Genomic DNA, 26725 nt, shown 5'->3' with positions numbered 1-26725 from the left:
ACTGTCTGTTTTCCTCTCCCTCTCTCCTTTCCTCTCCCCCTCTCTCCTTTCCTCTCTCTCTCTCTGAGAGAGCCATTTATGGCTGGTGTGCATGCCAGCCTAAGCCCATTCCTGCATCAACATACAGTGCATTCAGAAAGTATTCAGATGCCTTGACTTATTCCACATTGTTTTACGTTACGTTATTGATTTAAAAAGTGGTTTCCGTCAATCTACATACAATATCCCGTAATGACAAAGTGAAAACAGTTTTTTTTTTTAATTTTGGCCAATGTATTGAAATGTATAAAAAGATCCTCTCTATCTCTGTCAGGTTGGATGGGGAACGTCTCTGCACAGCTATTTTCAGGTCTCTCCAGAGATGTTCGATCGGGTTCAAGTCCGGGCTCTGGCTGGGCCACTCAAGGACATTCAGAGACTTGCCCCGAAGCCGCTTCTGCGTTGTCTTGGCTGTGTGCTTGTCCTGTTGGAAGGTGAACCTTCGCCCCAGTCTGAGGTCCTGAGCGCTCTGGAGCAGGTTTTCATCAAGGATCTCGTACTTTGCTCCGTTCATCTTTCCCTCGATCCTGACTAATCTCCCAGTCCCTGCCGATGGGGTAAAACATCCCCACAGCATGATGCTGCCACTACCATGCTTCACTGTAGGGATGGTGCCAGGTTTCCTCCAGACATGACGCTTGGCATTCAGGCCAAAGAGTTCCATCTTGCTTTCATCAGACCAAAGGATCATGTTTCTCAAGGTCTGAGACTCTTTTAGGTGCCTTTTGGAAAACTCCAAGCGGCTGTCATGTGCCGTTAACTCAGGAGTGGCCTCTGTCTGGTCACTACCATAAAGGCCTGATTGGTGGAGTGCTGCAGAGATGGTTGTCCTTCAGGAAGGTTCCCTCATCTCCACAGAGGAACTCTGGAGCTCTGTCAGAGTGACTACCGGGTTCTTAGTCAACTCCCTGACCAAGGCCCTTCTCCCCCAGATTGCTCAGTTTGGCCAGGTGGCCAGCTCTAGGAAGAGTCTTGGTGGTTCCAAACTTCTTCCATTTAAGAATGATGGAGGCCACTGTGTTCTTGGAGACCTTCAATGCTGCAGAAATGTTCTGTTACCTTTCCCAGATCTGTGCCTCAACACAATCCTGTCTCGGAGCTATACAGACAATTCCTTCAACTTCATGGTTTGGTTTTTGCTCTGATATGCACTGTCAACTGTGGGACCTTATATACACGTGTGTGCCTTTCCAAATCATGTCCAATCAATTGAATTTACCACAGGTGGACTCCAAGTTGTAGAAACATCTCAAGGATGATCAATGGAAACAGGATGCACCTGACCTCAATTCTGAGTATCATAGCAAAGGGTCTGAATTCTTACGTAAAATAAGGTTTTTCAGTTTTTTGTTTTTAATACATTCATTGCAAACATTCTAAAAACGTGTTTTCACTTTGTCATTATGGGGTATTAGGTGTAGATTGAGGATTTTTTTTTAATCCATTTTAGAGTAAGGCTGTAACATAACAAAATGTGGAAATAGTGAACTGGTCTCAATACTTTTCCGAATACACTATATTTGAGTGCAGTTGCTAATTGTTGTAGTTTTTAAACAGTATGTCTTTGAAGCACTGTTGACAGCGCCACATGACTCCTTTGGGAACTTCTAGCCCCTCTCCACTTCCTTCTCCATTTATCTCATCATCTTTTCATATTTTTTCTCTCTCTCTTTCAGGCCAGTGTGATGACTCCAGCTCCTCCCCACCCCCCTCTGCGTCCTCTTTTTTCTCTTCTTTCTCGGCCCTCTCTCGCTCTACATCCTGGGAGGGGCTGTCTGCGCTCCCTACCCAAGGTGCACCTCTCCATCATGTGACGCGGGTTAGGCCAAGGCCCCCACAGAGGCACCGAGCAGGACATGCCCCCTCTGACACAGTAAGAGGAAGCTGACCTCAGCATCTCACCCCATATGGAGTATATAATGTTGCTACTGAACTGCTCAGAATGTTTGTAATACTTGCCTGTGAATATGGAAATACAGGATCTATAATAACTTATAGATTCACTAAGATTTTTCATTTGAGTGCAGAAGCGTAAAGACGTAGATATATATTAGCTAATAAATTAAACATTTAAGGAGATAGTGATTTGGCAACACATAGTTAAAGATATGTGAACTTTAAAAACGCATATTAATAACACAGAATACCGATGTTATTAGCATAGATAATGACAACTAAAAAGATAATATTCCCTTATGATACATGCATAATTTATAACTTGTGGCCATATTCATATGCTTATTAAATAAACCAGATATGAATATTGATACAGGTTTCTAACTTTGTGTGTGTGTGTGTGTGTGTGTGGTGTGTGTGTGTGTGTGTGTGTGTGTGTGTGTGTGTGTGTGTGTGTGTGTGTGTGTGTGTGTGTGTGTGTGTGTGTGTGTGTGCTCATATTCTATTCCATTAGAGCAGTGGTTCCCAAACTGTTTATAGTCCCGTACCCCTTCAAACATCCAACCTCCAGCTGCGTACCCCCTCTAGCACCAGGGTCAGAGCACTCTCAAATTATGTTTTTTGCCATCATTGTAAACCTGCCACACACACACTATACATTTAATAAACATAAGAATGAGTGTTAGTTTTTGTCACAACCCGGCTCGTGGGAAGTGACAAAGAGCTCTCATAGTACCAGGGCACAAATAATAATATAAAAAATTATTATTATTTTGGTTCTTTATTTAACCATCGTACATATAAAACCTTATTTGTTCATTGAAAATGGTGAATAACTCACCACAGGTTAATGAGATGTGTGTGCTTGAAAGGATGCACATAACTCTGCAATGTTGGGTTGTATTGGAGAGAGTCTGTCTTAAATCATTTTCCACACACAGTCTGTGCCTGTATTTAGTTTTCATGCGACTGAGGGCCGAGAATCCACTCTCACATAGGTACATGGTTGCAAAGGGCATCAGTGTCTTAACAGCTCGATTTGCCAAGGCAGGATACTCTGAGCGCAGCCCAATCCACAAATCTGGCAGTGGCTTCTGATTAAATTAATTTTTCACAGAACCGTTTGTTGCAATTTCGATGAGGCTCTCTAGTTCAGATATTAGTGGACTGGAGGCGGGGCATGAAAGGGATAACGAGTCCAATTGTTTGTGTCATCCGTTTCGGGAAAGTACCTGCGTAATTGTGCACCCAACTCACTTAGGTGCTTCGCTATATCACATTTGACATTGTCCGTAAGCTTGAGTTCATTTGCACACAAAAAAATCATACAATGATGGAAAGACCTGTGTGTTGTCCTTTTTAATGCAGACAGATAAGAGCTCCAACTTCTTAATCATAGCCTCAATTTTGTCCCACACAGTGAGTATAGTTGCAGAGAGTCCCTGTAATCCTAGATTCAGATCATTCATGTGAGAAAAAACATCACCCAGATAGGCCAGTCATGTGAGAAACTCGTCATCATGCAAGCGGTCAGACAAGTGCAAATTATGGTCAGTAAAGAACTTTAAGCTCTTGTCTCAATTTAAAAAAAATGTAATCTTTGCCCCTTGATAACCAGCACATTTCTGTACTTTGTAAAAGCGTTACATGGTCACTGCCCATATCATTGCATAGTGCAGAAAATACACGAGAGTTCAGGGGCCTTGCGTTCCCTTGGCAGCAAGAGCCTCTCGGTGGATGCTGCAGTGTATCCAAGTGGCATCGGGAGCAACTGCTTGCATGCGCGTTACCACTCCACTATGTCTCCCTGTCATGGCTTTGGCACCATCAGTACAGATACCAACATGAGTAGCAGCTATGTTTGGCTACATACGAACCGTTAGTGGAATTCCCACGAGAGAGTAACGGTTAATGTGATTGGATGTTAATTATTTTACTAGGCTACCTGTATATCACATTGTGTTGTTATTTCGCAGAACACTAGATGGTTTAATTTTAATTTTGGCAGTGAAATGAGGCTACTCAGGTGAGAGAAAAAAAACTCTCCCAAATGTTTAGCCTCGTTGGATAATATAAACGGACTGTTTGAAAATGAGGGGGAAAAAAAGTTAAACAAAATGTACCCCAGTTTGGGAATACCTGCATTAGAGCAATTATTCATGTAATTAACATAATGATAATTCCAAAACTTTTAATTTAATTTATGACTCATGCTTAATTCCCACCGCATATTCTCAAATACTGGGTCTCCCAGCTCCCGACAGTGGCAGCATGCTGCTCTATTTTCAGGATGATTTGGATTGTGTCCAGGGTTGTCTATACTAAGTGAATTACTCCAATTGGGTTAAGTCATCTCTCCAAAGCTATGTAGTATAATCCATTTGTATTATTACCAACAGAACATTTTAAAAATGAAACCGTACCCCCCCCCCCCCCCAAAAAAAAAGTACTTCGATGTTTAAATAGGCTTCTGAAGTTTAATGTCCACTTTTACATTTCAGACCTGATTTTCCCTTACATAAAATGTATCAACCCCTACAAAAATGTCCATTAATTATAATCCACCTAATAATTCACATTTCATGTTGCTGCAAGAAAAAATGTCTGCTGTGAGAAACTGGTGAAATTAAGATCCTACATCCATCTGTATGGTCAATCTGAAATATGGGTGTTTTTCTCTGTCCCCAGCATTGCACTGAAAATGGAGCTGTCACCCCTATTGATCATGGACTCCCAGATTTATACACCAAGAAAGTGCTCCCTGATAGGTAGATCTCCCCTCTCACTCTCTCTCTTTCTCCTACACCTCTCTCTCCCTCGCTTTCGCTCTCATATATATATATATATATGACCAAAGGCAATTGGAGTGAATAGCACACCATATGCATGATCTAAATTACATGAATCCCCCAAAGAAACTACAACCTAAGTCATTTAGCATAGGCTCTACTTTCCATCAGTCGATTGACTACTTTAAGGAGAAGAACTTTACAGTAGGTGAGCTCTGCCTTTAGTAATAGTTTTAGAGAGTACCCTCTCCGCCTGTCACAGGCTGGCAGAGTAATGCTGGTCCATGCTAAAGTACACCCACACAGCAGATCATTTTTACATTTACATTATCATCTTGTTAAGCTTATGCTTTTAGTATTATTACATTTACTGTTAAACATATTTCTAAATTAATGCACTCTGGATAAAGCATTGTGTGCCAGGAGTGGTATCCTAGCAGCATCCCTTGCTGCTGGGAAGTGTTATTAAGTTTCAGTGAGGCAGCAGCCCAGAGAAACATGCACTCTTTTTCGGCTGTCACCATAGGATCAGCCTTTTTGGTTCCAGGCAGAACCCTTTTGGGTTTCATGTTGAACCATATGTTGAAAGGGCTCTACGTGGAATCCAAAAGGTTTCTACCTGGAACCAAAAGTTTATCCTATGGGGACAGCTGAAGAATCCTTTTAGATTCTACAGTGAGGGGGAAAAGTATTTGATCCCCTGCTGATTTTGTACGTTTGCCCACTGACAAAGAAATGATCAGTCTATAATTTTAATGGTAGGTTTATTTGAACAGTGAGAGACAGAATAACAACAAAAAAATCCAGAAAAACGCATGTCAAAAATGTTATAAATTCATTTGCATTTTAATGAGGGAAATAAGTATTTGACCCCTCTCAATCAGAAAGATTTCTGGCTCCCAGGTGTCTTTTATACAGGTAACGAGCTGAGATTAGGAGCACACTCTTAAAGGGAGTGCTCTTAATCTCAGCTTGTTACCTGTATAAAAGACACCTGTCCACAGAAGCAATCAATCAGATTCCAAACTCTCCACCATGGCCAAGACCAAAGAGCTCTCCAAGGATATCAGGGACAGGATTGTAGACCTACACAAGGCTGGAATGGGCTACAAGACCATCGGCAAGCAGCTTGGTGAGAAGGTGACAACAGTTGGTGCGATTATTCGCAAATGGAAGAAACACAAAAGAACTGTCAATCTCCCTCGGCCTGGGGCTCCATGCAAGATCTCACCTCGTGGAGTTGCAATGATCATGAGAACGGTGAGGAATCAGCCCAGAACTACACGGGAGGATCTTGTCAATGATCTCAAGGCAGCTGGGACCATAGTCACCAAGAAAACAATTGGTAACACACTACGCCGCGAAGGACTGAAATCCTGCAGCGCCCGCAAGGTCCCCCTGCTCAAGAAAGCACATATTCATGCCCGTCTGAAGTTTGCCAATGAACATCTGAATGATTCAGAGAACAACTGGGTGAAATTGTTGTGGTCAGATGAGACCAAAATGGAGCTCTTTGGCATCAACTCAACTCGCCGTGTTTGGAGGAGGAGGAATGCTGCCTATGACCCCAAGAACACCATCCCCACCGTCAAACATGGAGGTGGAAACATTATGCTTTGGGGGTGTTTTTCTGCTAAGGGGACAGGACAACTTCACCGCATCAAAGGGACGATGGACGGGGCCATGTACCGTCAAATCTTGGGTGAGAACCTCCTTCCCTCAGCCAGGGCATTGAAAATGGGTCGTGGATGGGTATTCCAGCATGACAATGACCCAAAACACACGGCCAAGGCAACAAAGGAGTGGCTCAAGAAGAAGCACATTAAGGTCCTGGAGTGGCCTAGCCAGTCTCCAGACCTTAATCCCATAGAAAATCTGTGGAGGGAGCTGAAGGGTCGAGTTGCCAAACGTCAGCCTCGAAACCTTAATGACTTGGAGAAGATCTGCAAAGAGGAGTGGGACAAAATCCCTCCTGAGATGTGTGCAAACCTGGTGGCTAACTACAAGAAACGTCTGACCTCTGTGATTGCCAAGAAGGGTTTTGCCACCAAGTACTAAGTCATGTTTTGCAGAGGGGTCAAATACTTATTTCCCTCATTAAAATGCAAATTAATTTATAACATTTTTGACATGCGTTTTTCTGGATTTTTTTGTTGTTATTCTGTCTCTCACTGTTCAAATAAACCTACCATTAAAATTATAGACTGATCATTTCTTTGTCAGTGGGCAAACGTACAAAATCAGCAGGGGACCAAATACTTTTTTCCCTCACTGTAGATGGCACCTTTTTTCTAAGAGTGTATGGGGTCTGATGATAGAGAGAATAATAAAAAGTACAGGTGCTGACTTGGGACTAACTTAACAGAAATATGTATCTTATAAAATATAGACATTCTGTATCTGCTTTTTGTCTTTACCCTTTCTCTTTTTCCTGTTTCGCTCCCCTCATCTCTCTTCACCCTCTCCATCTCTCTTTCCCTACATCAGTCAGTTATCCTCTCTCCATAAAGCCCACTCTCTCAGACGAAAGAAGAGACGCAATATGCTGGCCATCTTTGGTTTCCGTAGGAACCGCAACTCAACGCTCTCCAATCAGGGACCAGATTCTGGCGGAGACGGATGTGGGGAAGAGTGTCGCACTGTCGCCATGGCACCCACCGGGTTTGTGAATCCTCATTATTATACATACACTCTCCCATGTAGTATGATATATGCAGCTGCAATCTACACAGTATGATATACAGTTGAAGTCGGAAGTTTACATACACTTAGGTTGGAGTCATTAAAACTCATTTTTCAACCACTCCACAAGTTTCTTGTTAACAAACTATAGTTTTGGCAAGTTGGTAAGGACATCTACTTTGTGCATGACACAAGGAATTTTACCAACAATTGTTTATAGAAAGATTATTTCACTTCCAGTGGGTCAGAAGTTTACATACACAAAGTTGACTGTGCCTTTAAACAGCTTGGAAAATTTTGAAAAACATAATTTCACTTGGATATTATAAGGTATTGTGTGTAGGTCAATGACAAAAAAAATATTTTAAATTCAGGCTGTAACACAATAAAATGTGGAAAAAGTCAAGGGGTGTGAATACTTTCTGAAGGCACTATCTATATCAAATATGTAAGTTGAAAACACTATGTTAAAAAATACTTTTTGTGTGTGAGTGTCCCTAACCTTGCCAACATACAAAGAGCTGTGAATGGATTGGTTGTTCAACAATCAGCACCTTAATTGGCTCGGCAACAGTAACAAGACGTGATGTGTAATTAATATATTTTTGTTACACATACCGTTGAAGTTGGAAGTTTACATACACTTAGGTTGGAGTCATTAAAACTCGTTTTTCAACCACTCCACAAATTTCTTGTTAACAAACTATAGTTTTGGTAAGTCGGTTAGGACATATACTTTGTGTATGACACAAGTAATTTTTCCAACAATTGTTTACAGAGATTATTTGACGTATAGTTCACTGTATCACAATTCCAGACAATTATGTCATGGCTTTAGAAGCTTCTGATAGGCTAAATGGCATCATTTGAGTCAATTGGAGGTGTACCTGTGGATGTATTTCAAGGCCTACCTTCAAACTCAGTGCCTCTTTGCTTGACATCATGGGAAAATCAAAAGAAATCAGCCAAGACCTCAGAGCTCCACCTAGAGCTCCAGAAGTCTGGTTCATCCTTGGGAGCAATTTCCAAACGCCTGAAGGTACCACGTTCATCTGTACAAACAATAGTAATCAAGTATAAACACCATGAGACCACACAGCCATCATACCGCTCAGGAAGGAGACGTGTTCTGTCTCCTAGAGATGAATGTACTTTGGTGCAAAAAGTGCAAATCAATCCCAGAACAACAGCAAAAGACCTTGTGAAGATGCTGGAGGAAACGGGTACAAAAGTATCTATATCCACAGTAAAAAGAGTCCTATATCGACATAACCTGAAAGCAGCAAGGAAGAAGCCACTGCTCTAAAACCGCCATAAAAAAAGCCAAACTACGGTTTGCAACTGCACATGGGGACAAAGATCGTACCTTTTGGAGAAATGTCCTCTGGCCTGATGAAACAAAAATAGAACTGTTTGGCCCTAATGAACATCGTTATGTTTGGAGGAAAAGGGGGGAGGCTTGCAAGCCGAAGAACACCATCCCAACCATGAATCACGGATGTGGCAGCATCATGTTGTGGGGATGCTTTGGTGCAGGAGGGACTGGTGCACCTTACAAAATAGATGGCATCATGAGGCAGGAAAATTATGTGGATATATTGAAGCAATATCTTAAGACCTCAGTTAGGAAGTTAAAGCTTTGTCGCAAATGGGTCTTCCAAATGGACAATGACCCCAAGCATACTTCCAAAGTTGTGGCAAAATGTCTTAAGGACAACAAAGTCCTTGTGAGAATCTTGTGGTAGACTACCAGATACGTTTGACCCTAGTTAAACAATTTAAAGGCAATGCTACCGAATACTAATTGAGTGTATGTAAACTTCTGACCCACTGTGAATGTGATGAAAGAAATAAAAGCTGAAATAAATCATTCTTTCTACTATTATTCTGACATTTCACATTCTTAAAATAAAGTGGTGATCCTAACTGACATAAGACAGAGAATTATTACTATGATTAAATGTCAGGAATTGTGAAAAACTGAGTTTAAATGTATTTGGTTAAGGTGTATGTAAACTTCCAACTTCAACTGTATATTTCAGTGTTGCATAATCTTCAGTCACTTTATTACATATCACCCACCACTTTATGAATGTATCTCTCTCATTCAGTCTCCCTTTCTCTCTCTGTCCATCTGTTAGAATGATGGGCATTAAGTGCATGCTCTGTGGGCCCTGTGTGCTACTAGTCTAAATCAGTGCTGGGATGCAGCTCTGTGTTGACATTAGGAATGGGCATGCTGCTGGAGAGCACACCCTTACAGAAAAAAACGCATGATTTAACATGTAGAAAATCACATGATTTCACAGGAAATTTAAAGTCAAAACACGTACTTTTGAAACACCACCCATTTTTTCTATGTTTACCAATGACATGCCAGTGACATTTAACAAAGCCTTTGTGGCCATGTATGCTGATGACTCAACCATAAAAGTGTCAGCAACCACAGCTAATGAGGTAACAAACACTTAACAGTCAGTTTTGGAATGGGTGGCCAGTAATAAACCGATCCTGAACATCTATAAAACTAAGAGCATTGTATTTGGTACAAATCACTCCCTAAGCTCTAGACATCAGCTGAATCTGGCAATGAATGGTGTGGCTGTTGAAGAGAGTTGAGGAGATTTGGTTTTACCTTAGATTGTAAACTGTCATGGTCAAAACATATAGATGCAATGGTTGTGAAGATGGGGAGAGGTCTGTCCGTAATATACAGTGGCAAGAAAAAGTATGTGAACCGTTTGGAATTACCTGGATTTCTGCATACATTTAACATAACATTTGATCTGATCTTAATCTAAGTCACAACAATAGACAGTTTGCTTAAACTAATAACACAAAAATTATTGTATTTTTCTTGTCTATATTGAATATATCATTTAAACATTCACAGTGTAGGTTGGAAAAAGTATGTGAACCCCTAGGCTAATGACTTCTCCAAAAGCTAATTGGAGTCAGGAGTCAACTAACCTGGAGTTGAATCAATGAGACGAGATTGGAGATTTTGGTTAGAGCTGCCTTGCCCTATAAAAAACACTCACAAAATTTGAGTTTGCTTTTCACAAGAAGCATTGCCTGATGTGAACCATACCTTGAACAAAAGAGATCTCAGAAGACATAAGATTAAGAATTGTTGCTTTGCATAAAGCTGGAAAGGGTTACAAAAGTATCTCTAAAAGTCAGTCCACGGTAAGACAAATTGTCTATAAATGGAGAAATTTCAGCACTGTTGCTACTCTCCCTAGGAGTGGCCGTCCTGCCAAAATGACTGCAAGAGCACAGAGGAGAATGCTCAATGAGGTTAAGAAGAATCCTAGAGTGTCAGCTAAAGACTTACAGAAATCTCTGGAAGATGCTAATATCTATGTTGACGAGTCTACATTACGTAAAACACTAAACAAGAATGGTGTTCTTGGGAGGACACCATGGAATAAGCCACTGCTGTCGAAAAAAAAAACATTGATGCATGTCTGAAGATCACAAAAGAGCACCTGAATGTTGTTCCCCACAGCGCTACAGGCAAAATATTCTGTGAGCAGATGAAACTAAAGTTGTGTTGTTTGGAAGGAGAACACAACACTATGTGTGGAGAAAAAAAGGCACAGCACACCAACATCAAAACCTCATCCCAACTGTAAAGTATGGTGGAAGGAGCATTATGGTTTGGGGCTGCCTCAGGGCCTGGACAGCTTGCTATCATCGACGGAAAAATAAATTCCCAAGTTTATCAGGAGAAGGTAAGGCTATCTGTCCACCAATTGAAGCTCAACAGAAGGTAGGTGATGAAACAGGACAACAACACAAAAGACAGAAGTAAATCAACAACAGAATGGCTTGAACAGAAGAAAATACACCTTCTGGAGTTGCCCAGTCAGTCCTGACCTCAACCCAATTGAGATGCTGTGACATGACCTCGAGAGCAGTTCACACCAGACATCTGTCACGTCCTGACCAATATTTAGGTATTATTTCTATTATATTTGGTCAGGACGTGGCAGAGGTATATTTGTTTTGTATTATGGGGTTTTGTGTGTGGTGTAGTGGGGTGTATTAGTTTGGTATAGGTTCTAGGTTTGTTTTTCTATGTGTAGTTTTGGGTGCTGGACTCTCAATTGGAGGCAGGTGTTTCTAGTTGCCTCTGATTGGGAGTCCCATAAGTAGGTGTGTGTTTGTTTGGTTTTCGTGGGTAGTTGTTTTTGCACTGCGTGTTGTGTGCCTGCAAAACTGTTCCTGTCGTGTATATTGTTTTCCAGTGGATGCGTTACTCCTTTTTTGAATTAAAACATGAGCATCCATATTCCCGCTGCAGTTTGGTCTATTCAACACGGCTCTTTTTGTGACAGAACTACCCACCACCAAAGGACCAAGCAGCGGAGAAGAGGACAGAGGCAAGTGAGGGAGGAATGTTGGAGGCAGCCCCAAGAATTTTTTTTGGGGGGGGCACAAGGGCTATTTGGCGGGGCGAGATTACAGCCCCAGGCCAGCTCCCCGTACCCTTGTACGGCAGACTGGACAGGTCCCGTGCTTTGGGGTTGGGGCTGTGGTGAGGCCTGGGATTTTCAGGCCGGTAGGCAAGGTACCAGCGCCCCGCATGTGCCAGGGCGAAGTAGGCATCGAGCCGGAAGGGGTGATGCCAACCCTGCGCTCAAGACCACCAGTGCGCCCTTTCGGTCCGGTGTTTCCCGCCAGACGCACTAGCATGGAGGTGCGTGTTTCCAGGCTGGCACGTCCTATACCAGCCCCACGCATCAGGAGTCTAGTGTGTCAACCCAGCCTCGCCAGTCAACAGTCACCAGAGCTGCCTGCCAGTCAACAGTCGTCAGTGCTGCCCGCCAGTCAACCATCACCAGAGCTGCCCGCCAGTCAACAGTCGTCAGAGCTGCCCGCCAGTCAACAGTCGTCAGAGCTGCCCGCCAGTCAACAGTCGTCAGAGCTGCCCGCCAGTCAACAGTCGTCAGAGCTGCCCGCCAGTCAACAGTCGTCAGAGCTGCCCGCCAGTCAACAGTCGTCAGAGCTGCCCGCCAGTCAACAGTCGTCAGAGCGGCCAGACTGCCCTGAACTGCCGGAGTGGCCAGACTGCCCTGAACTGCCGGAGTGGCCAGACTGCCCTGAACTGCCGGAGTGGCCAGACTGCCCTGAACTGCCGGGGTGGCCAGACTGCCCTGAACTGCCGGGGTGGCCAGACTGCCCTGAACTGCCGGGGTGGCCAGACTGCCCTGAACTGCCAGGGTGGCCAGACTGCCCTGAACTGCCAGGGTGGCCAGACTGCCCTGAACTGCCAGGGTGGCCAGACTGCCCTGAACTGCCAGGGTGGCCAGACTGCCCTGAACTGCCAGGGTGGCCAGACTGCCCTGAACTGCCAGGGTGGCCAGACTGCCCGGTTCTGCCAGAGGTGCCCGCCTGCCCTGATCTGCCAGGGTGCCCGGCCTGTCAGGATCAGCCCGAGTGGTCCTCCTGCCCTCCGGTCCAGCCCGAGTGGTCCTCCTGCCCTCCGGTCCAGCCCGAGTGGTCCTCCTGCCCTCCGGTCCAGCCCGAGTGGTCCGCATGCCTTCCGGCCCAGCCCGAGTGGCCCGCATGCCTTCCGGCCCAGCCCGAGTGGCCCGCATGCCTTCCGGCCCAGCCCGAGTGGCCCGCATGCCTTCCGGCCCAGCCCGAGTGGCCCGCATGCCTTCCGGCCCAGCCCGAGTGGCCCGCATGCCTTCCGGCCCAGCCCGAGTGGCCCGCCTGCCCTGATCTGCCAGGGTGCCCGGCCTGTCAGAATCAGCCCGAGTGGCCCTCCTGCCCTCCGGCCCGGCCCGAGGGGCCCTCCTGCTCTCCGGCCCGGCCCGAGGGGCCCTCCTGCTCTCCGGCCCGGCCCGAGGGGCCCTCCTGCTCTCCGGCCCGGCCCGAGGGGCCCTCCTGCTCTCCGGCCCGGCCCGAGGGGCCCTCCTGTCCCCCGGCCCGGCCCGAGGGGTCCGTCTGCCTGGCGCAGCTATCGGCTCCACCGAAGTGGGCGACGCCGAGGGTGGAGCAGGGTCCACGTCCTGCACCGGAGCCACCTCCAGGATAGGTGGGTTGGGGAGGGAGGGTGTAGCACAGTGCCGTCGTTGACGGCAGCCACCCTCCCTTCCCTCCCTTATTGTTTAGGGGGTATTGCTTTTTGGTTTTGTTGGGGTAATGGGGATTTTTTGTGTTTTCTTTTAAGGTGCATTCCGGGGTCTGCACCTTTAGGGGGGGGTAATGTCACGTCCTGACCAATATTTAGCTATTATTTCTATTATATTTGGTCAGGACGTGGCAGAGGTATATTTGTTTTGTATTATGGGGTTTTGTGTGTGGTGTAGTGGGGTGTATTAGTTTGGTATAGGTTCTAGGTTTGTTTTTCTATGTGTAGTTTTGGGTGCTGGACTGTCAATTGGAGGCAGGTGTTTCTAGTTGCCTCTGATTGGGAGTCCCATAAGTAGGTGTGTGTTTGTTTGGTTTTCGTGGGTAGTTGTTTTTGCACTGCGTGTTGTGTGCCTGCAAAACTGTTCCTGTCGTGTATATTGTTTTCCAGTGGATGCGTTACTCCTTTTTTGAATTAAAACATGAGCATCCATATTCCCGCTGCAGTTTGGTCTATTCAACACGGCTCTTTTTGTGACAACATCCCAATAATATTGTGGAACTGAAACAGTTTCGTAAAGAGGAATGGTCCAAAATTCCTCCTGAATGTTGTCCAGGTCTGATCTGCAACTACAGAAAACGTTTGGTTGAGGTTATTGCTGCCAAAGGAGGGTCAACCTGTTATTAAATCCAAGGGTTCACATACTTTTCCCACCCTGCACTGTGAATGTTTACACGGTGTGTTCAATAAAGACATGGAACATTATAATTGTTTGTGTGTTATTAGTTTACGCAGACTGTGTTGTCTATTGTTGTGACTTAGATGAAGATCAGAAAATGTTATGACCAATTTATGCATAAATCCAGGTAATTCTAAAGGGTTCACATACTTTTTCTTCTCACTGTATGTTCTGCTTTTTTGACACCGCACTCCACAAAGCAAGTCCTGCAGGCTCTAGTTTTTGTCTTATCTTGATTACTGTCCAGCCATGTGGTCAAGTGCGGCTAAGAAAGACCTAGTTAAGCTGCAGCTGGCCCAGAACAGAGTGGCATGTCTTGCTCTTCATTGTAATCAGGAGGCTAATATAAATACTATGCATGCCAGCCTCTCTTGGCTAAGAGTTGAGGAGAGACGGACTGCATCACTTCTTTTTATAAGAAACAATGTGTTGAAAATTCCAAATTGTTTGCATAGTCAACTTTCACACAGCTCTGACACATACACTTACCCCACCAGACATGCCACCAGGTATCTTTTCATAGTCCCCAGGTCCAGAACAAATGTAAGAAATCATACAGTATTATATCGAGGCATTATTGCGTGGAACTCCTCATCTGCCCCTGAACAAGGCAGTTAACCCACTGTTCCTAGGCCGTTATTGAAAATAAGAATTTGTTCTTAACTGACTTGCCTAGTTAAATAAAGGTTAAATAAAAATCTCATATTGGTCAAATGAACAGCAGACCTGGTTTCAAAAAACAGATAAAGCAATATCTCACGGCACAACTCCTCTCCCCTATTTGACCTAGATATTGTGTGTGTATGTATTGATATGTAGGCTGTGTGCCGTTTTTAATTTGATGTAGTCCTGTCCTTGAGCTGTTCTTGTCTATTAATGTACTGTATAATGTCATGTTTCATGTTCTGTGTGGACCCCAGGAAGAGGAGCTGCGGCTTTCACAACAGCTAATGGGGATCCTAATAAAATACCAAGTTTTGTGTTATCACAGTAACTTCACATAAGATCACATGTGAAATTCATGTGGGGGTTTTTTCCGCAAGGGCAGCAGATGACACCAGTGTGTGACACCAGTGTGTGTACACAGATGAAGATGACAGCTGTTGCCCTTCTATCACTCAGATTGAGATGTAACAGAATGGTGATGCAGTGTGTGTATGTGTGTGTATATATGTATGTGTTTGTATATATATGTGTGTGTGTGTGTGTGTGTGTGTGTGTGTGTGTGTGTGTGTGTGTGTGTGTGTGTGTGTGTGTGTGTGTGTGTGTGTGTGTGTGTGTGTGTGTGTGTGTGATATATATATACTGCATCACCATTCTGTTGCATCTCATAATCTGAGTGATAGAAGGGCAACAGCTGTCATCTTCATCTGTGTACACACACTGGTGTCATCTGCTGCCCTTGTGTGTGTGTGTTCTATCCCAATATTCAGTGGATGTAAAGTACTTAGGTAAAAATACTTTAAAGTACTACTTAAGTAGTTTTTTGGGGTACTGTACTTTACTTTACTATTTATATTTTTGAAAACTTTTACTTTTACTCCACTACATTTCTAAAGAAAATAATGTACTTTCTACTCCATACATTTTCCCTGACACCCAAAAGTTATTGTTACATTTTGAATGCATAGCAGCACAGGAAAATGGTTAAATTCATGTCTTTTAAAGAGAATCCCTGGACATCCCTACTGTATCTGATCTGGCGGACTCACTAAACACATTCTTTGTTTGTAAATTATGTCTGAGTGTTGGAGTGTGCACCTGGCTATCCATAAATGTAAAAAAAAATAAGACAATTGTGATGTCTGGTTTGCTTAATATAAGGAATTTGAAATGATCTATGCTTTTGATACTTAAGTGTATTTTAGCAATTACATTCACTTTTGATACTTAAGTATATTTAAAACCAAATACATTTTCGCGTTTACTCAAGTAGGATTTTACTGGGTGACTTTTACTTTACTTTCATTTTCTATTAAGGTATCTTTGCTTTTACTCAAGTATGAAAATGTGGTACTTTTTCCACTACTGCCACTATTATAACATTATTATAACATAGCCTGCTGGGTTAGAAAAAAAAGAGGCTCATTTGTTGTCCACACTAAATCAAATACAATCCAGGGGCCACAGAGCAAATTATTGATTGACTCTCATTGTTTCTCTGACTGTCCTCTTCTCTCTCTCTCTCTCTCTCAGGACAGCCACTGAGAATGTCTACACGCTGCTGCAGCCCCCTCTCTCTGCTGCCAGGACAGGCTCTCCTGGTGAGGGGGGTGATGTGGAGGACCAGAGGTTGGAGGAGCCAGTGGGCCTGAGCCTGCAGCCAGTGCAGAGCATACCACCACAGCCTGGCATGCCAGGTAGCAGACACCCCTTCTACTCACCCAGCCAGGTACAGTATATGCTGTATCACTTGTGGTACAAAACACTCCCCCTATTTTCTCTGCTCCTGCACGGCAAGAGGTACCGGTGCATCAGATCTGACACCAACAGGCTCTTGAACAGCTTCTATCCCCAAGCAATACGACTGATAAATAGATAACAAAATAGCTACACGGACTATCTGAGTTAACCTTGTATCTTTATTGACTTTTTATTTACATTTTTGCACTGCCCTACACACCCATACACACTGTCAATCCAACACACACACACACTCACTCCATCGTTTGCTCTCTCACACATAATATGCACATACATTTATTCTGACTCTACACACTCACATATAAGCTGCTGCTACTCTGTTTATCTTATATCCTGTTGCCTGGTCCCCTTACCCCCCCCCCCCAATACATATCTACTTCCATCACTCCAGTATCCCTGCACATGTATGCTTGATTGCTTACTTACTTACTTACTTATTTTATTGTGTATTTCTTATTTCTCGTGTTTTTTTCATTGTTACAGTGTTATTGATTATTGCATTGTTGGGTTTTGAGTTTGCAAGAAAGGCATTTCACTGTACTTGTGCATGTGACATTACAACTTGAACTCGTACTGGTTGACGAATTCATGATTATATCTCTTCCCATCTTTCCTCTGTGTTTTTTACAGCAATCGGAGCTAGAGACAGAGCACGAGCAACCTGCAGATACAGACAGACAGGTGGACAGACAGTGGACAGAGGACAGATGGGTGGACAGACAGTGGACAGAGGGGAATCACACAGACAGAGAGAGGACATTAATAAGACCGGCTGACAGACAGGCTGAACGGCACTGGCCAGAGGACAGACTGTCAGACAAAACATGGACAGAGGGAAGAACGGCAGAAAGACAGATGGACAGATATTGGACGGAGAGAAGGCATGCAGATAGACACATGGAAAGACAGTGGACAGTTGACAGACACACACCGAGACAGATGGACAGACAGTTTGATCGACATAGACAGTGGACGGTGAGCAGACAACAGACAGACAGAACGTGGGCAGAGGGTCGACCGAAAGACATACAGATAGACAGACAGTGGATAGACAGCAGGCAGTCAGGCAGACAGACTGACAGACAAGCCCAGAGACAACATCTGGCTCAGAGTCCTCTGCCCCCTTACCCATCAGACAGGACTCCATCACCTAAAAGTGAGACTGACTCTCAGAAAAACATGGACAGACAGAAGTACTCTGACACACAGATGGACAGACACCTGCGCTCAGACACTGCTGTAGGACAGGTGGAAGGATGGAGGGATGGTGGAGGGGTTCCCCCTGGACGGGTTTCTACGAGTGCATCTAAACCAGACCCTCCTCCCCAGAGCAGCAAACCCAACCTGTCCAAACTGAGACAGAGACATCTACAGGAGAGCTCTGGTACTGCACCCTTCTCTTCCACACCGTGTTGATTTAATGTATCTGTTTCATTATTTATAATATTGCAGAGTGTGATATTATTACTCCATCTTTATCTTCTGGTGCAGAGGAGGAAGCAGGCGGAGAGAGGGATGGTGGAAGAATGGAAAGGAAAGAGAGAGACAGAGATGCAGAGGGACAGCCTCCTCCCATTCCTGAAAAGGTGTCTGTCTTTTCATATTCTTCTGGCTGTCTTGTTTATGTGAATACATTAGTATACTGGTGGATATGTGTGTGGTTATGTTTAGATATTAATTCATAATTTTATTGGTTTTGTGCCCCATTTATTTTCAGCCAAAAACATCATCCTATGTGTCTTCTCTAAACGAGTATGCCAATGAAAGGCCGATCCGGCCTCCTGCATCATCTGCATTCAGAAAGCCATTGCTGGGATTGGCCTACAGGGCTGTCAGCCAAGGTATTAACAAATTAAGCCAATATAATTTTGTCATTATAGTCAAAGAGTATGACAGTGTATGACTGACGATGATCTATGGTGTGCAGGTGAGGAAGCAGTGAGGCCTCAAGCCCACGTGAAACCCCAGAGGAACAGAAAGGCTATGTCTTGTGACACAGGTAGACCGGCTGATAGACAGGTGTATCTGTCAGCGTGTCTGTCTGTCTATTGTCCGTGTGTGTGTGTGTGTGTGTGTGTGTGTGTGTGTGTGTGTGTGTATGTGTGTGTGTGTGTGTGTGTGTGTGTGTGTGTGTGTGTGTGTGTGTGTGTGTGTGTGTGTGTGTGTGTGTGTGTGTGTGTGGATTAATGTGTCTCATGATCACACCCTGTATGACTGTTACCTTGTATTTCCTGTTTTCATTTACCCCAGGCACTGACAGGGATAGCCCTAATAATCTTGAGAAGCCCCCAAATCGCAAACCCCCTGTGAAAAAACCTAGACTACCCCAGAACAGAAACAAATCCTTGGACTATCCTGGTATGTCTTTCTCTCTTTATGTGTTTGTGAGTAAATGTGAGCATGTGTTTCCTCTCGTACATTATGCATAAAAACAGCTACATTTCTTGGGATACAGCTAAGTTTGTGTGTGCGTGTGTGTGTGCATGCGTTTTTGTTTCAGACTAAAACTAAGCAACGCTTTCAATCACCTTCGGTCGGAATAGAATTCAAACATGACTCCGTTGTTGTTAATTATCTGAACAAATCGTGTTTTATGAGATTAATCAGGAATGCTTCTCGTTGGATTCTCTTCCAGACAGTGTCAACTTAGCGTCTGGTAACAGCGAGCTGTTGTGATGGCGATGGAATTCAGCTGCTTCAGACTGACCAGCCATGGGGTTGTCATGACAACTGGGCAGCATTTTGTCCAATGTGAAGAGGAGGGAGATAGGAGGGAAAATCTAGACTCTAGAGAGGGGACACAGATCGAGGGGGAGGGGAAGATAAATGGCTGAGAGTGCAAAATGATAAGGACATCGCCAACCATCACTTACCTACTGCATTATTATTGGAACACACACTGCCTATTACTACTCTGTCTCTGTCTGTACCTTGCCTTCGCTGTCTGTTTTCCTGTCATCTCAATGGAAACCTGCTGAACTGTTTTCCAGCTATTCAAAATGGTACTTTCTACTTTTGAACATCAAATTCATTGTTGTCTGCACTTAAAGAATTGCCAAAACACTGTCATGCTATAATGCCAAGGGGCCAAACATTGGAACGTTGTTATTATCATTATTCAGAGTTACACTTTATTTTGTATTATTCATATAAACTAAGCTATGTGGCTAAGCTGGACTAAAGAAAGGAATTTGACTTTATTAGAATGTTATGCATTTTGACTGCTGTGAACATTGATTGCCATGTTTGAAACCTAAAAATGATTGGTTGCTTATTATTAAATGAAACTTGATTATTTCTATCTAGTTCTGCTGTCATGGACTGAAAGGTAATATATTTTATAGAACAATTCAATTGAAAAATTACGTATGAGTATACTGTATGAATGAATAAAAATGCTATACTGGAAGACACATTGAAAATGTTCTATTTTTTATGGTTTGGTTCGTAATAGGATAATGAACAGGTAAAGGATTTCTACCTTCTAAGCTGAATTCATTATGCCTTAACCACAGTAATACCACACTGGGTTATATTATCTCAACCAGCAGAGTGGCATCTACAGTAGGTCTCCTGTAATTCTCTCTAACAGCAGATGGCGACCAACCACAACGAATGAGAGGAGGACCACTCAGTGACAGAAAGACTCATAGGCTGCGTTCACACAGGCAGCCCAATTCTGATCTTTTTTTTCACTAGTTGGTCTTTTGACCAATCAGAACAGCTCTGAAAAAGATGGGATGTGAAACGATCTGATGTGATTGGTCAAAAGACCAATAAGTGGAAAAAATATCAGAGTTGAACTGCCTGTGTAAACGCAGCCTATTGAATACCAAACACATGAGCTGCTGAGAAGTCTTGCTGGTTGCCATTAGCAACCATGTCATTGCCTTATTTCTAAAGATGGTGGAATGAGTCAAATATTGGCTGGCTGGTGTGCTAAGTACGCTGTGATGCCAGGAGACATACTAACGAGCTATGCATATGGAAATTGATAAGCTGCTTCTATAAACTGTAACTAAAACTTGAAAAGATGCTTCTCATAAATCACCTACCCTGCCTAACTTCTTATATTGAGGTTGGAATGAATGGGTGGGTGGGCGGGGAGCCGACTGAGAAAAGACACTGTATCTTATATTGATCTCTTTTATCATTGGCTTTCACGCACTTGGCAGTTAATCATCGTGATTAGAGACATCAACACTTACTTTAATATCCTGTCTTGGACATATTGATTTAATTTGACTGTCTGGGCTCACTGTTCAACCATCTCTCAATACGAAGGGAAGTATTGTATTAGGCTACATTTACCTTCATTTATATTACTAACAACTTATACCAAAAAATGTTGTAGTTCCAAATGAAATACAGCCAGGGTAAGGCAGGTTATCAGGACAGGTTTGGTACCAACAATAACTTGATCACGTTGAGTCAGGATGACGAAGTATGTATTCGAGAGTATCTGTTGTGTTTGTGCTTCCCTCTTCCAGTTGTTGGGAAGACACATCATCCATAACAGGAGAAGCCTGTATCAATCCTACCCAGAGTTATTATTTTACCGTTACCAAGCAACATAATCACATATCATACAGAATACTGGGAAAGGGAGAGAGCATGGAAATAAAAGGGATGAAAGCAGAGCAATGTGCACACTGTGCAGCATCTAAACATCTTTAACCCATTTTAGTCCCTGTACTGTATAGCTTGAGGAGGGATCTGGGTGAAAAAACAGGATAGACAAAGGGACAGACCCACAGACACATTAGGGTAATGGATACTGTACTGTATACTACACCAAGTTTATGAGAAACACAGACAACACAAAGAATGTTGTGGAAATTAGATACAGAGACACCAATACAGAGATAAATGTATTCAGAAACACTGACATATGCAGGGGAATAATATACAGTATATTTTATCTGTACCTCTACTGTACACACACAACCATAGACAAAAAGAGACTAGGTAGGGCTAGAATGTTCTAAATGGTTCAGGCTCTCCCATAGTTCTAGGAGTATACCATCAAATCATATATTGTGGTGGGCAGGGCAGGTCCTTGTCGTTCTGCCGCCATAGGCGAAACCAAAAAATGCACCCCCTGCAAAACTAGAATAGTCCCAGTTAGCAAAATAATGTTGAAAATACGTATTTTCCAGATGTTGAAGTTAAGTTCAATTTAGGTTTTGAATGAAAGGTGAAAATATATTTTACATATGTTTAAAATATACTGCTCAAAAAAATAAAGGGAACACTTAAACAACACATCCTAGATCTGAATGAAAGAAATAATCTTATTAAATACTTTTTTCTTTACATAGTTGAATGTGCTGACAACAAAATAACACAAAAATAATCAATGGAAATCCAATTTATCAACCCAGGAGGTCTGGATTTGGAGTTACACTGAAAATTAAAGTGGAAAACCACACTACAGGCTGATTCAACTTTGATGTAATGTCCTTAAAACAAGTCAAAATGAGGCTCAGTAGTGTGTGTGGCCTTCACGTGCCTGTATGACCTCCCTACAACGCCTGGGCATGCTCCTGATGAGGTGGCGGATGGTCTCCTGAGGGATCTCCTCCCAGACCTGGACTAAAGCATCCGCCAACTGCTGGACAGTCTGTGGTGCAACGTGGCGTTGGTGGATGGAGCGAGACATGATGTCCCAGATGTGCTCAATTGGATTCAGGTCTGGGGAACGGGCGGGCCAGTCCATAGCATCAATGCCTTCCTCTTGCAGGAACTGCTGACACACTCCAGCCACATGAGGTCTAGCATTGTCTTGCATTAGGAGGAACCCAGGGCCAACCGCACCAGCATATGGTCTCACAAGGGGTCTGAGGATCTCATCTCGGTACCTAATGGCAGTCAGGCTACCTCTGGCGAGCACATGGAGGGCTGTGCGGCCCCCCAAGGAAATGCCACCCCACACCATGACTGACCAAACCGGTCATGCTGGAGGATGTTGCAGGCAGCCGAACATTCTCCACGGCCTCTCCAGACTCTGTCACGTCTGTCACGTGCTCAGTGTGAACCTGCTTTCATCTGTGAAGAGCACAGGGCGCCAGTGGTGAATTTGCCAATCCTGGTGTTCTCTGGCAAATGCCAAACGTCCTGCACGGTGTTGGGCTGTAAGCACAACCCCCACCTGTGGACGTCGGGCCCTCATACCACCCTCATGGAGTCTGTTTCTGACCGTTTGAGCAGACACATGCACATTTGTGGCCTGCTGGAGGTCATTTTGCTGTGCTCTGGCAGTGCTTCTCCTGCTCCTCCTTGCACAAAGGTGGAGGTAGCGGTCCTGCTTCTGGGTTGTTGCCCTCCTACGGCCTCCTCCACGTCTCCTGATGTACTGGCCTGTCTCCTGGTAGCGCCTCCATGCTCTGGACACTACGCTGACAGACACAGCAAACCTTCTTGCCACAGCTCGCATTGATGTGCCATCCTGGATGAGCTGCACTACCTGAGCCACTTGTGTGGGTTGTAGACTCCGTCTCATGCTACCACTAGAGTGAAAGCACCGCCAGCATTCAAAAGTGACCAAAACATCAGCCAGGAAGCATCGGAACTGAGAAGTGGTCTGTGGTCCCCACCTGCAGAACCACTCCTTATTGGGGGTGTCTTGCTAATTGCCTATAATTTCCACCTGTTGTCTATTCCATTTGCACAACAGCATGTGAAATGTATTGTCAATCAGTGTTGCTTCCTAAGTGGACAGTTTGATTTCACAGAAGATTGATTGACTTGGAGTTACATTGTGTTGTTTAAGTGTTCTCTTTATTTTTTTGAGCAGTGTACATATTTTCCAGGACGTTGAAAAGGCGTCTTTTCAGGACGTTGGAAAATACGTATTTTCCAGAAGTTTAAATGAAGTTCATTTTCGACTCTGAATTAAAGTTGAAAACACTCATTTTCTGGATATTCAAAATATGTCATTTCCCAGATGTTGAAATCAGGCAAATTTTTGGTTCTGAATGAAAGTTGAAAATATGTAATTTATAGATTTTTCAAAGTGTAACCTTTATTTAACTAGGCAAGTCAGTTAAGAACAAATTCTTATTTACAATGATGTCCTACACCGGCCAAACCGAGATGCTGGGCCAATTGAGCACTGCCATATGGGACTCCCAATCATAACTGGTTGTGATACAGCCTGGATTCGAACCAGGGTGTCTGTAATGGCTCCTCAAGCACTGAGACGCAGTGCCTTAGACCGCTGCACCACTCAGGAGTCCGTAGATGTCTATGTTTGGGCCAAATAAAGGCCGGTCCAGACCGGACAAAATCTGAACCGTACATAGACGTCTGTGATTGGTTCAGATTTGGTCTGGACTGGACCAAAAATCTATATCCGTGGACGTTGAAATCAAGGCCGGTCTGGACCTCACCAAATCTGAACCAAACATAGACATTTATGATTAATTCAGATTTGGTGAGGTTCAAACATAGACGTCTATGATTGGTTCAGATTTGGGCTGGACCGGACCAAAAACCAATGTCTGTGGATGTGGAAATCAAGGCCAGTCTGGAACTGCACCAAAAAAAAGACGTCGGCTTCGGTCAGTGCCTACTGATGTGTAGCCTTCAGTGTTGCCTGAAATTACATTTTATGAATGCTCATCTATGTGGTAAGCGTTCCATTTGTAAAACACCGAAAAACAATGTCCAAAAGACGTCGGCTCGTGCTTGCTGGGGTGTAGCCTACCATGTAGACCCGCAATGGAAATGTATGAATGCCATTCCATGTTGTAGGCTCACCATTTGTAAAACAGGCCATTACATTGACTTTATTAGTCCTGATTCCAGTGACTAATCAATTTGGCTATTTACGCTCTGAATATCAGTTACCCAACTTTTTCAGGAGTTATCGCGAGCCTATTTGCAATGTGTTTACACAGCGGGAAATGCAAAAGTATTTGGTTTTTCGCATTGATCAGCTTGTCAAAAAATTAAGGATACAAACTTCAAACCACTGATCATGACAATGGGGTGAAACTCCTGGACAACAGTTATGATTGTCTTTTCTGTATTATCCATTTTACTTTGACCTGTCCTGATTTTAGGATATGCTGTTTGTTAACATCACAGCGATTTCTTTTATTTGTTTGAGCACAATTTAGGTTAGACTATTTGAAACCCGAATGATGTAAATAGTGTCCTTCTCATTACATTGTCATACATGTTATCTCCAGCCTGTAGACTACAGAAACAGGGGCGGTTCTGAGGGGGGGGCAGTGCCCCTGTGACAACAATTTTGGACCCCCTTGTGGCCCCCCTAAATTTGGAGTATGAAATAATAATTTTTACATAACTAATTTTTGCTATCGTTCTTTTTTTACATCCGTTATTAGACAGTGGCAACGTGGAACACTAATGATTATAAACATGGTCTTTTGCCTGCTAATGTGAAGAAAACGATATGACAACAATAACGTCTAATGTAACTGGCCCATCTAACAGTACAACTGGCCCCAGCTTGGCCCCCCCAGTTTAAATGGTCTAGAATCGCCACTGTACAGAAAAGGACACATACTCTTTCTACCATATCCAAATCTGCTACATGATTTATGTTCGATTTTTTTGGTGGGGTGGAGGGGGACAGAACATTGGTGGAGCGCTGCAGAGGCGCGCTGGGAATGGACAAGTAAAATATTTTTTTTGCTCCCCTGCCTTTGATAAAGTGGGCACTGCTTATCAAAGGGCGGCATCAGCGCTTACCTAAAAACCCCATATTCCACTGGTTGGGAGAAATTGTCATTGTTTTGGGGCAGAATTATGTGAGGTTTTATGTGTTGTTGTTGGAGGTGCGTCTTGGTCAGTTTAGCTCAGAAAACGCCTGCTCATAATCCTGCCTAATGAGCAGGCCGACTGTGGTGGTGGGTGTTGTTTTCTGAAATTCCAGGCACTCTCAGTATGACAGTCTTTCTGGGTTGGTTTCATAAGTAACTTCTGTTTTTGTGCTCTACTTTGGAGTTTGTTTGACAGCCCATAGAAAGATGGAATTCAATTATCTGACTCTGAAGATGAATTCACTACTGTTGAGACACTTTATTTATTTTTTATCTGTGCCCTCATTCACTTGTATGAATCTTTTTTTAATGTTAAAATAAGCTAAAGGATCTGCCAAAGACGTTAGACAATTTATCTTGGTAAAAAAAAAAGTTGAAAAAACTAATTTAGTGTCAAAACCCTCCCCAATTCTATCATGTATTAATTCTGTTTAAACTGCCAGTGAATTATCACTCAATATAAGATATTTAGGTATGCTTAGATTTCACTTTTTGCAGTGTTGGCACTTGGCTTGTTATTAGAGAGCTTTGGGTTTGAACAAAAAGGCAACCTAGTTCAGGTTCAAGTTCCTCATTCATACTTTCTGACAGTGCAGTGTCTGTCACCGCTAAGTGGTAGTCAATAATAATAAGAAGAAACATGTAGATGAAAAGGTTTAAATTGGTTCCCTGGCTAACGGTTTATGAAAGGTCGGGGATGATATGACGATATGTAGTTTAATGTAATTATAACCATGTCTGCTAAAGGTCAGGAGTGAGCTGTTCAGCCCGTTGTCATGGGAACTGTCACCCTAATGACAGGCATGACTGCCTTCAGGGCTACATCAGAGCCCAAACAGCAGCCTCTTTTAGATATGCCCATGGCTTCCTGTAACGTCCACTGCGTTGTTACTCCAAGAGGGCCTCAGGGATTCCTTGTGTTTGGTGGTAGTGTAGCTGGGTATTACATCCAAACAATGGCAGACAGTTTGGCAGAAAAGACTTGGGTTTGAAAAACCCTCCCCAATTCTATCATGTATTAATTCTGTTTAAACTGCCAGTAAAAAGCTATTAAAATTGCAATGAGCACAATTGTTAGACGCTCCACCTGAAACTTAAAAAAATGTGTCACCTCCTCATGCCCACTTGTGTACCATCACCCGGCTTATAGCAAATTACACTTTGTACCTATGTGTTTTTTTTCATAATAGGGCTCTATACACCCATAGTAAAGAGAAATGGCAGCCAGTGACTGATGTGTATGATTAGTTGTGATCAATAATTTACAGTAGATGTTATA

At 43.5% G+C, this 26725-nt stretch overlaps 1 protein-coding gene across 1 annotated transcript in view; it reads left to right on the top strand.

The window, feature by feature from the left end:
* LOC106560284 (capping protein, Arp2/3 and myosin-I linker protein 3) overlaps positions 1 to 20057 on the top strand; it is a 40634-nt gene extending 20577 nt beyond the window's left edge. The window contains exons 31-40 of the mRNA XM_014123024.3: positions 1716 to 1912; positions 4624 to 4703; positions 7212 to 7385; positions 16427 to 16622; positions 17285 to 18038; positions 18146 to 18240; positions 18372 to 18495; positions 18582 to 18653; positions 18905 to 19012; positions 19290 to 20057. Coding sequence (XP_013978499.1) covers positions 1716 to 1912; positions 4624 to 4703; positions 7212 to 7385; positions 16427 to 16622; positions 17285 to 18038; positions 18146 to 18240; positions 18372 to 18495; positions 18582 to 18653; positions 18905 to 19012; positions 19290 to 19330 — 1841 coding nt within the window. The 3' untranslated portion in view covers positions 19331 to 20057. The remainder of the gene's footprint in view (positions 1 to 1715; positions 1913 to 4623; positions 4704 to 7211; positions 7386 to 16426; positions 16623 to 17284; positions 18039 to 18145; positions 18241 to 18371; positions 18496 to 18581; positions 18654 to 18904; positions 19013 to 19289) is intronic.
* Positions 20058 to 26725: the final 6668 nt, after the last annotated feature.

The sequence above is a fragment of the Salmo salar genome, chromosome 10 (genome assembly GCF_965601325.2).
Source record: "Salmo salar chromosome 10, fSalSal1, whole genome shotgun sequence".
Taxonomy (NCBI): domain Eukaryota; kingdom Metazoa; phylum Chordata; class Actinopteri; order Salmoniformes; family Salmonidae; genus Salmo; species Salmo salar.
Note: the sequence above shows the minus strand (reverse complement) of the source record. Positions and strands in the feature narration are given on the sequence as shown.